The sequence below is a fragment of the Bactrocera latifrons genome, unplaced genomic scaffold (genome assembly GCF_001853355.1).
Source record: "Bactrocera latifrons isolate USDA-ARS-PBARC rearing strain unplaced genomic scaffold, ASM185335v1 scaffold_34, whole genome shotgun sequence".
Lineage (NCBI taxonomy): Eukaryota > Metazoa > Arthropoda > Insecta > Diptera > Tephritidae > Bactrocera > Bactrocera latifrons.
Genome location: NW_017536979.1, coordinates 1,451,989 through 1,464,069, shown reverse-complemented (window position 1 = coordinate 1,464,069; position 12,081 = coordinate 1,451,989). Strand labels below are relative to the sequence as shown.

Below are 12,081 nucleotides of genomic sequence, written 5' to 3'. Positions count from 1 at the left end.
TTTTTTGTAAAACTTTTGTTTAAATTTTGCTGTATTTTTTCTTTAAAGGAGCAATAGCACAATTACAAAGTTCATTGAACTGCTCGTAATGAAATTTTGAAAAGAAAAACAACAATATTAAAGTTGGAAAAGTTCGAACCGCATTTAATTTTATTTGAATGCCTTTACGGCGCCTAAGCGATTTTTTGATTGACTTTTGAGCTATGACCTAAAACGCACATTGACCAAATGACGTAAAAGCCAGCCGTAACACCAATGTAAATGGTGAAAATTTATCAGAAGTGATTTTTTCCGAAGTGGGCAATTTTATAATATATCTGAGCAGAAGAGATTGTTACATTCGATTATGGAAGTTATGTCGGTATTAATAACTGAACTATTTAGCCATCCGAAGAGAGCTCACTATAAAAAAGATTATGTTGAAGAAACTAGCATACCCATTCTCGAAAATATTTGAGAGCTTGAGAAGTAAAACATACATTGTAGCCCGAAAATTCCGTGAAATCAAAGGTGGTAAGATGCCTGAACGAAAATCGAACTTGGATTGTTTTAAGTATGTAGTCCTTTGTGAAGCCATAAAAAAAAATAACTCCTATGTTCGATCTTATAAATTAGCCATACGCTTAGTAGCCAATAAAAATTTACATAAGAGTTTAACTTCAACACACGCCAGTTCGGTGGGATGTCTGAAGATATGCTCTCCCAAGTGTTTCAGTCTTGACCTCCCAAACACGGAAGAGTCAAGAAAGGGGTATTAAGTTGTTTCCACCCCATCTTTTCCCATAAGGCTTATGCAAATGACGTCTGGAATGATTCCCAACCTTACAGCATGTCCGCCAATAGGGCAATAATCTATTAAAAACCCAACAACTAGGGATAGGCTAGTCATACAGAGTGCAAAGAGATCACTAGATCTCCTGTGATCAATCTTGGTTATCTAGTAGAACGCCAGAGGATACGGGAGCAACGACCCGCTTCCATTCTACCCATAGCGGTTCTATGGTGCCTTTCCTGGCTGGCTCATCAGCTTGACAATTTCCTACGACTCCGCTATGGCCCGGCACCCATACCAGTCTTATCACAAAAACACTCGATACTATTCATACCGCGGTTAGGCACTCCTCGACCAACTAGGCTAGTATTGCCGCTGTGCTATCTGAGTGAATGGTCACTTCTCTGAAGGAGACTACCTTAGTGTCTGAAACCTCGGCTTGAAAAACACTGCAATAGTCAGGAAGTCTGAGGTTGAAGTTGATAGGGAGTTAAACATTTAATTTGTTTACTTTTATAACATAAAATATATCTATAAATTTAATAGTTAAGTCTTACTATATGCGAAGTATATGCATTTGATCAAAATCCGGCAGTAACAAAGTACACCGCCCATTTAGATAATGGTTTTACAACTATTCAATATCAAACCAATAACAATAGAAATATAATTTCACAAATGAGCTTCTGAGCATGACTTTGGTAAGGTAATTCATAACTTTTGACCTATTTGAATAAAATTTATTTATGCTTTTAACAGTTTGAAAATTGAAAAAAATCGGAACCGTCTCCCTCTCAACGGTTCATTTGACTTACTTGAATGGATTGACCCCCCTTTCAATCTTATTGACATCGGGTCAATATCTCGTACACATTTTACTTTAGTCTGATATAATGAAAGTAAGCAGTTTATATATAAGAGAGCTTGATATCTCGGGAAGACTAAGTGAAGTCTCTTAATAGAACTCCAAACCTGCATGTAGGAAACAAAGGAGGAAGAAGAATATGACCGGCCTTAGTCTTATTCTTCTACTTCGTCTTCACTAACTCAGCATGCAACTAATTTTCCTTAATTTCTTTTACTCGCATCTTTATTACATAAAAATGGAAATGCCCTCCCAAAATATACATATGTATGTTATATTTTTAATAATCCACGTTCAGCTACTACTTAGCTCCTTCCTTATTTAGTTTTTATTTCAAAAAGTGTATTACATAAACTGAGTTTGACCTCAACTGCACTGTGATTCTCTGGAATACTTTCAATAATCTATTTATAGCTTATAGTTTTGTAAGTAATCCCTCGCATATTCCGAAGCAGTGGATTCAGGCTGTTAGCCACTGAAAGAATTTCCAATTATTTTTGTTTGCTTAATACGTGTATGTACATATGAATCTTTGTATGTATGTGCGTGTGTACTTAAGCATATTTTCGCATGTGTGTTAGTATGTGAGCTGCTGTTGTCGCTGCTTCTGCCACAATAAACAAGATAACCAATTACGCCACTTGTGTGCTAATTGCGGACGACAGTTCCCGCCAACGAGACAGCCGCCCAGCAGCCAGAGCTTGGGCAACCAGCAGCACTTGAGAAAAAAAATATAAACAAAAACAAAAAAGTGGAGGAAACGTCGCCTCCGTCAGCAGAGAAATTAGGAATTCAGCATACATTGACCAGCATGACAACTGGATTGCTTGCCAGCCGGGAACACACACACACACACATAAGCACATTTATGCAGAAACGGTGTAGTGGGGGCGAAACATATGCAACAACCTACAAAATCACATGCTGTCTTGTTTCGCCTCATCAACAGCATTACCAACAATAATCACAACAACAGCAACAGCGCCAGCCGGAAGAACATCCATAACTTCCAAATTGTACTGTTGATTTCTGTGCTCATTGTCGCTTTTCGCAGAATTACTTATTATTTGCTTATGTGTATATGTGTGTTTGTATGTATTTGAGAATGCGTTTCGCCACACATTTCTGGTGAATTCCTGAGTACAAATAACAACCTCATTTTCGGCTGAAATGTGTCCCGCAGCGTGTCCAGCTGCCACGCGGCACATCACTCACTCGATTGACCATTATGCCATGGCGCAGGCATCCAAATGCGGCGAATTGCGAATTTTAATGAAATTGATTTGCTTCAAATATGATAACGAACTTGTGGCCCCTTAACAATGGAGGGTCCGCCAAAGCCTCACTCTATTCATCATGTCTATGTGTTCGTGTGTGTGTACATGCCCTTCAATGCCCCGGCAATGTCACTTTGATGACATAATTTAAAGTGGAAAAGTGCAATTTCAAGTTTAAATGCGTATTGAGGCCACAGCGGGGGCGAGGGCGGTTACGGTGGCTGTGCGGCTTGGTCGTTCCATTATAAAAGTAGTTAAAAGCGTCTCGACGCAATTTGAGTAAAAAGAGCAAAATATTAAACTAGCAGCAACCGGAGGCGATGTTATAATACGAATGTCATTGGCTATTTGGACATTTCTTAACGTGTACAACGTAGCGTATGAGCGACACCATGGTCGAAAGCATGAACTTTTAACTTCACAGAGACATAGGTTAAGCGCCAGTGGCACAGTAACAACTGTTTTGATTCGAAAAGTTAAACACATTTATCTATAATGATTTGCCCTAAGGGAAACATCTCTATATATTATGTGCGTTCATTGTTAATGCTAAGTGTCTTATTATTTTATCAACTATTGCATATAATATATTAAGCAGCGAACCAAATATAATCTTCTACTCGCTTAAATGTAAAAAAAAAAAGAAAAACATTTAAAAGTTGTGACTAAACAGCATAAAGATGTAATTAAGCCGTTGTGGGTATCAATGTCGAAGCTGTGAGGCTGTTAACTTAGAAGGTGTTAACTGAAACTGCTAAAATTGGCATTCAATTCGCATTTAGGCTCAGGTGGAATTCGACACTTCTTAAATAATAGTCGGGTCATTAGTCCGGACAGGGTCATAATGAAATTCAAATTGATTAAAATCCAGTTACTAAAAGAGGTTTGATTGAGAGAAAATATGCCAACTAACTTTATGTGCATAAACAGTCTGAAAATTAGATGATATACTACTTTGTACCAAAGAAGACGTATCTTATGATTATGTGGTCTTCATTTTCGCCTTACATTAACTTACTTCAAAAAGTTTTAAGTTGAAAAATAATTTTAGTGATGCTAAATGATAACAACCGAACACCTGCATGGTGAGTGAAGGGGGAGCCTGCTTTAGAAGCTTAAGGAACAAATTTTATTTTTTTGCTTAAATTTCTTTAAAAACTATCTGTGAACATGTTTCCAAAGTTATAGATGGGAATTCGAAATATTGTCGAAGCTAGTGCGGAAATAGTGGCTAAGCGTCTAGCAGGTATACGAGCGCTTGGGCAGACTTTGGCGCGCGATTTCTCGGTTTTTGATTTTTACGATTTTTCTTAATTGGCGAGCAGGATAGAAAAAAATAAACGTCGTGTTTAATTGGTACAAAGTTTTCTATTTAAACTAAAAAAAACTAATAAAATCAAGCTTGAACATATTTTTAAACTAAATAAAATAAAAAAAATTTTGATTAAAAAACACTTCTTTCAATTTTTAAAAAATTGTAAAGGTTTACATTATTTCCGGAACTTTCTAAGGTTAGCTAAAAGGTAAGTTATTAATAAATATGAATAATCTCTTCGAATTTTTTGTTTCGCCACCAAATGCCGGCAAATGCACATGCGAGATGCTTCGGGCAATTGCTCTCCAAAGGCAGAATATCAAAGATTTCATATCCAAAAAATTTGCGGATGATGTTTAAATATACAACTATAAACCCTAGAAATTTCGCTTTACCAAATCTTTTTCCCCTCCCAGAAAAAACCTCAAAAAATCGATTTTTGGAAGCCTCTGAAGCAGGCTGCCCTCTTAAAGTGCCACATGTGTATATAACGGGTTAGAGTCTGAGCTAAACCAAATTATTATTCTTAATCCTTATTACCATACCAAAATATATCTACAAAGACACGTTTTAGATTTTAATCTCACCAAAGCCATATATGATCTAATAATGTTGGTCCAAAAGGGGAAACCCGGTGGTGCAACCCTTTATAATTTCTATTATAACCCATAAACAAACAGTACCAACCTGCCTACTTTATTTGTAGGACTAATGCCCTAATCCGGCCTACGTGGCACAAAAACAAAGCGTAAAAAGAAATMACAAAAATATGAATACAGACACAATTTGTAACGGAGCCTATGCAAAGGGAAAGCTGACCTACAAATCAACACTTTCGCTCAGTGTCAAACGTCAGCATAAGCCAAACGAAACAAAACAGAAAAAATAACAATAAAAAGGGTCAAGTAGGGTCAGTTTAAATATATTACAAAATGAAGGGTTTTGGGTGAACGAGTGTAAGTGAAATTTATGCAAATCTTTTTCTCATAATTTATAAAACATTTAGGTTAGACAAAACTTATGCACATACTAGGGTGAGTCAAAAGGCCTAATTTAACGAGTTGTTGGGTTAAAATTAATCTAAATATATAAAGACAGAAAAATATCCCTGCAGGAATTTTGGCTTCTAAAAGTTGCGATCTCTCAGCTGTCATTTACCTCACAATTGCTTTTGCTCCATATAGTATAAATTTGTTGATCGTTTATGGGGATTGGTTAATAATTGGACCAAGTCGAAAGTGTTTTCCTTCAGAAATTTTGTGGTTTTAAACCTAAATATATCTGTAACTATATGATATAAAAATATTTCGAACCACGATTTTCTAATAGAAATTTATAATTCAGTCCAAAGGGAATACATTAAAGAAATAAACGAACGAAAACTTCAAATTGTCAGCCAAAAAACTCAATAATAAACAAGAAGTTAAGAGCACTACATACCCATCTCGGCAAGCGCCCGTCATGGCGAGAGCCTTGTAGCGTGCCTGTTCGTCGGTCGGCAGCACAATATCCACAGATCGCGAACGGGTCGCATTTATATTCGGCACGGTGAGAAAACAGCCATCCTCGCTGGGCTGCAGCTCCTCCGTTTTGCCGGCCGACGACATTTTCGAAAAGCACGAGTCCACCGAGGCGGCACGGTCGCGCTTCAAATCAGGTACAGTTAGATAAATATCACGTACAACCAGCGCATGTTTAGCTGCTGTCGGCGAGCCACAAGTAGCCACTGTGGACGCCTCATCCACCGAATCCACCGCCTCCACTGACGATTTGACATCCTCGCCCTGCGATACATTCTCCAGTGAATTGCCTGTTGGCTCAACGAAAATCGCTTCTTGTCGTGAGATAGAGCGCCGACGTGGACGCATGGCGGTCGGTGAGGGTGGCACTGCTGCAGCATCATCTGCATCCGCTGCGCTCAAACGGCTGCTAAAACCGGGTGGTGGCGGCAATGGCAAATCAAAGATGGGTGAATGAGGCAATAGTTCAAGTGGTGAGATGGGCGGAGGTGGTGGCAATTCCATCATCGGACTGTCGCATACGGACAACGAAATGGATGGTGAAGGTGGTGGCGAGCCGGGATCGATGGGAAAGGCATACGGAAAGGGCGGGCAATCGCCATTTGTGGGCGACAGTGTAAAAGTGATGCCGCACGGTGTCGTCGGCAATGGTGGCAGCAACGTATTACCAAAGTGCGGCGAATCATGTTCGGATTCTTCCAGTCCTTCATCTTCCGATGTCGTCACTGAGCTGCCAATGGTATGACGACGCATTTGACGTGGCAAACGTGCACGTGACTCCTCAATGCTGCTGCCCGTGCTCAAACCACCCAATCGGATGTCCATCTCTAGTGCCGCATCATCGTATTCATATGAACCGCCACCAGTTTCAGTGCCATCACCAGTAGCGGCATCCTCTTCATCGTCCTCCTCCACCACTTCATCGTCCGCCGTCACACTCACACCATCGATGTCTGTATCGTCGTCAGAACTGCTGTAACCGTATGACAGCGATATCGATTCGCGCCGATCGCCTGCCATGTAAAGCTGCTCTGACTTCTGCTGCTTCAAATACTCCTCCAAGTACATACAGTGCACACACGGTGGTGGCGTTTTCGTCGACGAACTCCGACGCGCCTTGTTACGGCGTGGCACTTCCAAGAATGTGCCCGAGTCATCGCTGCCCGCAGAAGCCGCCGCCGAGTCGAAGGAATGTGAGCGTTGCGTGTGCGTGGCTTGCGGCACCTGCAATAGACCCGTGTCCAGCGAACGTTCGTCCGTCGATGACGAGGACTGCTGCTTCAGCAGGTGAGACGAGACGCGTTGTGCCTCTAATTGCATTTCATCAAACGAAGCGGAACGCACCTGTTGGCGGGCGAATAGCGCGAATAATTACCATTCATTATGCATAAACGCGCGGAGCGGAGGATTTGGAGAGAGAAGAGTGAAAGAGAAAATGTTGAGGTTATTAAATGGCGCACGGTGCTGCTGTTGCACACTTATAATTTGCTTTAATTTACGACGCGATTGCATGCAAACACTCAAACAACCGTACAAGTACAAAAACAATAACTATAAAAATGTAGACTCAGCTGCGTGCTGCGCTTCAAATAGAAGCAAAAGCTAAATAAAAGAATTTTAAAAACATTTTGAAATCTAGAACGGATATGCAGGCCGGTGATTGAGGGGTGTGATGCAGGCGGTGTGTGTGTGTGACATGCAATTAGATACGAGCGTGTGATGTGTGTGAAGAACATATTAAAACGGCACATGCAAGGCTGGCAATTGGAACGGAAGTGGTCAACGGTTCGTGCTGGCAATTATTGCTGAGATAAGCATTCACAAAGGTGGGCGAACCAAACATTGTGAAGCTTGAACTGGACGGTATGGACTATGTTAAATTAATTCAAAGGTTTTTAAATATATTGTTCTTTCTTTAATGTTGCAATTAAATAACGTTATTTCTTATTTTTTATTTATTTTTATTTTTTTATTCTTTCACTAATTCCACAATTCATACCTTCAAGCATAATATCTTTCAATTACTGTAAAAGGGTATAAAACAAAATACTCAGCCCACCAACCCCCTTTCCGACATAAAAATAAATATTTTTAATAATTTATAAGCTAATATGTGCTCGCATGCGTTTGTGTGTGTGTATGTATGGTCGTAGGTGAAGGCGTCGGTTTAAACGGATTAACACTGAAAAGTGTCCAAAATGAGTGACAGGCAAAGTATTTATTGCTTTTGGTTTTTGTTAATGCCGTCACAAACAACTGTCCACGGGCTACAACAACCACACAAATATTTACTCATTGCACATAAGAGCATTTGTAGTTCTGTGTGTGGTCGCTGTGTTTGTGTGCTGGCAGGTGCCCCAGTGCAAATATGCTGATCATATGTCAAAAGGGATTTACATGTGAAATGTATGATTATTACGACAGCAGTCCGTTAACGGTATTGTTTTTGGCGCCACCCTGCTGGTTGTCGGCATCGGCATCGTGCTACTTTTCGGTTTTGATTATACTCGTTACTCGTTTCACTTTTGCACGAATATCGGCCAATTTTCACACAAATTACGCCTAAAAGTATGCAAATATGTATTTATGAAAGAGATTTACATGCAACACGTGCCGTTCCAATAGCGTGCCCGTGCGTATGTATATGGAAGGGTGTGCAATGTGACATGTCACCCGGTCAAATGGCAAATACACCAGTCATTGGAGTTCATACACACATGCATACATATATAATATAATATCTTTGCATCGAGGATGTTGTCTGTTATGTTTTTTATAATCACTGTGTGATATACCGCCATTGTTCTCATATTAGTGCTTGCACATTTTTATGTCCTTGCGAATTACTTTCCACATAGTCATCGGGTCCGGAGACACGAATAACGCATAAAAAGTTGTAAAAAATGTTAAAAAAAAGAACTAGATTGAGCTCACGCTTTCGATCTGGTGGTAATGTGAGCTCAGTAAATTTGGTACCATACGGTACCCTGATAATTGGTTAACTAAGGGTATACACCCTTTTTGGGCTTAACAAAGGACATTTGGGCGAAATGGGTTTAAAACCTTTTCTGTGGTTACCTCTCCATAAGCTCTGAGATTATGATCAAAGGTTCTCAAGAAGAAAGGTACTCAGCGAAGATTTCTGCTGAGTTATCCGATAACCTTCTAAGCGTGTAAGCAGATTCAGTAAGTTCATTCTCATCTAGAATTATATCATAACCGACTTTCGCCACAAATTATTATTAAGAAGGAGCTCAAAAAATGTGTTACCGCTTCATTAAAAGAGCAGTTCAACATGCCTTGGCTATATATAATAATTTTTTCCATTCGAATATCTATGAAAAAATATGAAACTGCGAGTTTCGTTTTTCGAGTGTTGAGGGTGGAAATTCGGGTCTCGCGACCACAACACTTTTGATGTCATCACGTTTCGTCTAAACGTATATTTCTGCCTCCATTAAACCACCAATCACTGGGAAAATACTCAACTTTTGTAGAACTTTTCGTTGCAAATGCAAGAGCAGCTTTTTGTTATAATAAAACATGGTCTAGAAGCATGTTAAAGACGGCATTTAACAGTGACTTAATATTGATGAATTTGTGTACTGGTTAAAGTTTATATGAATTCGTTCAACTGGAACAATTTAAATAATAGTAACTTTAGTTTATAAATATTGCCATGCAACATCAAGAAATATTGTGCCGTTAACAAAAAATAAAAAAGCTTAAATATTTCAAAGCGGCATGCTTCGCTGGTACAGAACTAAAGCAGTAATGGCAACAAAATCGAGTACAACATTTTTAGGAAAAGTAAAAATTGCTGAAATTAACATCCACAAGGGGTTCGCACCTGTTTCGGCACCTCGAGACTGTTTTGGGTCTTCATCTCGGCGCCGGTGGGAGTGCGCGAGCGCGTGAAAGTCGTACGCAGACGCTGCATTTTGCCGTAACTTCCTCTGCACAAGTGTTAATTACGCCTTGCTGTTGCTTTGTTCTCTTCGCCACGCTTTTGTGTCTTAATTTTTGCCTCGTTTAATTGCAGGCTCTCTTTGAGTGCCCGCTTTGCTTCTTATCCGCCCTCCGCTGGATGCTTGTTTGATTTTCTGTTTTATATCTGTTTATTGCTGTAATTTACGATATCCTATTTGTTATGTGTTTCTCTGTTGGTTGCTTTTAGCTGTCAATAACAACACTTTAACTGTTATTCAAGACTAGTTGGTATTTATGTTTTTTGGGCGGATGTTGATGGGCACTACGTGTCCTTAATGGAAATTTCTGGTTTCTGCTTTGTTTGGATTTTCGGCGATATTGCTTTTGTTGTTGTTCTTCTTCTTCTCGTTGTTGCTGTGAGCGCATCTTGTAAATAGTCGCACTGTTGTTATTGCAGTCACAACGGGTGTTGTTGTTGTTGTTGTTGTAGTCGTTGTTGATATCGCTTTGATTACCGTTATTAACGCTGACAGCTACAGTTTCCCTTGATTTGCCGAAAGTAAGTAACGGTTCATTAGCTTCGATTTTGCTAAAGACTCGACGCTCGCACCGCTGTGGCGCACAAATTACCGGCAAGGCCCAACGATAAGCGGCAATTAAATAGGCAACACATGTGCTAAGAACTTCATTTTGCTTTTGCTGAGCGAAATTAACAGCTGCCGCTCCGCCGTCTTCAAATCCCATTTTCGTTGTAACGACTCACGGTGGATTTGCGCTTCGATTACTTTCCTTTCGGCAGTTCTGCTTTGAAGTCATTGGCGATATCATTGCCGGCTACAGTGCCCGTTGTTGTTGTTATTGTATTGCTTTTTGTTGCTATGCACTGGCGTGTGGACGATGGTTAACCTCTGCATTGATGTCTTAGCCTGCGAATAACTGTGATTCCGGCGTCTTTCGGGTATATTTAGTGGTAAATCGTTGTTTTTGCTGTTTGTTGTTGCCTCGTTTATCGTGCTATTTGTTCTTTGTTGCCTTTGGTTTGATTGTCTTCACATCATTTGTACACAGCGGCACAGCGTAATCGAAGCAGTTGTGAGAAACACGAAGTTAAAGTAATTGCTGCAAGTTTTTGGAACGAAAATCGAACGGAGCAGAAAGGGGAGAGAAAGAGAAATTTTAAATGAGCATAATTTATGAAAATGTATTTTTCTTAAATGTTGTTTTTGCCAACTTCAAATGCTGCTTGGCCTTGTGCAAGTGAAACAATTTAAGGCGCTTAAAAGAACACTTTTGCCTGTCTAAAAAATCTCACTTTCGATTTTCATTTAAATTCTTATACAGTTCAATTCCTTTTAGTTTTTAACTTACTTAACCATTCCAAGGGGGTTCAAATAAAATGCAATTTCATCCAGTTGAACTCAATTATTGATATAGATGAAAAATAAAAATACACTTCCAGATATAAAACATGAAGGAAATTTCTACATATTATTATATTTTTGGGATCAAAACGTTCTCTATCTGATCAATCAGTGGGTGCTTGGCAGCTGTTTGTTTACAACTTTCTTGTCTGGCGTTTTTGACCGTGGAAAAAACAGATTTGCTTGAACTTTTGCGTTTCCAATAGATCTGCGACTATAAAATCGTTCAAAAGGTTGCAAGTGTTTTAAAGAGTTAGAGTCTCCTTTTTACGAACAAGTATTTGAGTGGCACAAAGCATTCAATGAAGGACGGGGAATGTCAATATCCCTTATGAATCGATTCAAAGCATTTTGGGTAATGTTTTGGGTAATATTTTGTATAACCTTTGGGTAGTGTTTCGGGTAATGCTTCGAGTAATGTTTTGGGAAATATTTTAGGTAAAGTTTTGTGTAACCTTTGGGCAATATTTTGGGTAATATTTTGGATGATGTTTTGAGTAATGTTTTCGATAATGTTTTGTGTATAAAGCTCGTCAATGCTAAACTCGAGTAGTGACTTATAATATGAAAGTATGAAAAACTGAATCAAGAGTTGTCATGCTTTTATTGGCTCAAAAGAAGCATATTTAAATGCGTGAAATAATATTTTCAAAGCAACTAGTTTTGTTGTTGTAAATGCCATATTGTCTAAATTTGAAACGATTAAAATATTTAATGTTATATTTAATTGTAAGAAACAAAAGATTTGTTTTACGTAAAATATCAGAGAGCAGAATAAATTTGAGAGTAAAATTTTTAAAAACGCAATTTATAGAATCTGAATTTTCAAAAAAAAAAAAAAAAAAAAAAAAAAAAAAAAAAAAAAAAAAAAAAAAAAAATAGATTACTGTGAAAATTAACAACCTAAAATTATTTGTGAAAATAAGAAACGAGCAGACATCATATTATAAAGAATAAATCTTTATCTACATACACACGCAC

General features: G+C 38.8%; 1 protein-coding gene across 4 annotated transcripts in view; it reads right to left on the bottom strand.

Moving 5' to 3' along the window:
- The window catches only part of LOC108971338 (eye-specific diacylglycerol kinase), a 65,427-nt gene extending 54,313 nt beyond the window's left edge, over positions 1–11,114 (bottom strand). For 2 of the 4 annotated variants that reach the window (XR_001993544.1, XM_018937324.1), the window contains exons 1-3: positions 11,048–11,114; positions 9,600–10,798; positions 5,670–7,093 (exon numbers count right to left, since the gene is read on the bottom strand). Coding sequence is in view for 3 of the 4 variants with exons in the window: in XM_018937324.1 (XP_018792869.1) it covers positions 5,670–7,093; positions 9,600–9,689 (1,514 nt within the window). In the remaining variant the exon portion in view is untranslated. The remainder of the gene's footprint in view (positions 1–5,669; positions 7,094–9,599; positions 10,799–11,047) is intronic. The other 2 variants (XM_018937325.1, XM_018937321.1) reach the window with 2 other exon arrangements.
- Positions 11,115–12,081: the final 967 nt, after the last annotated feature.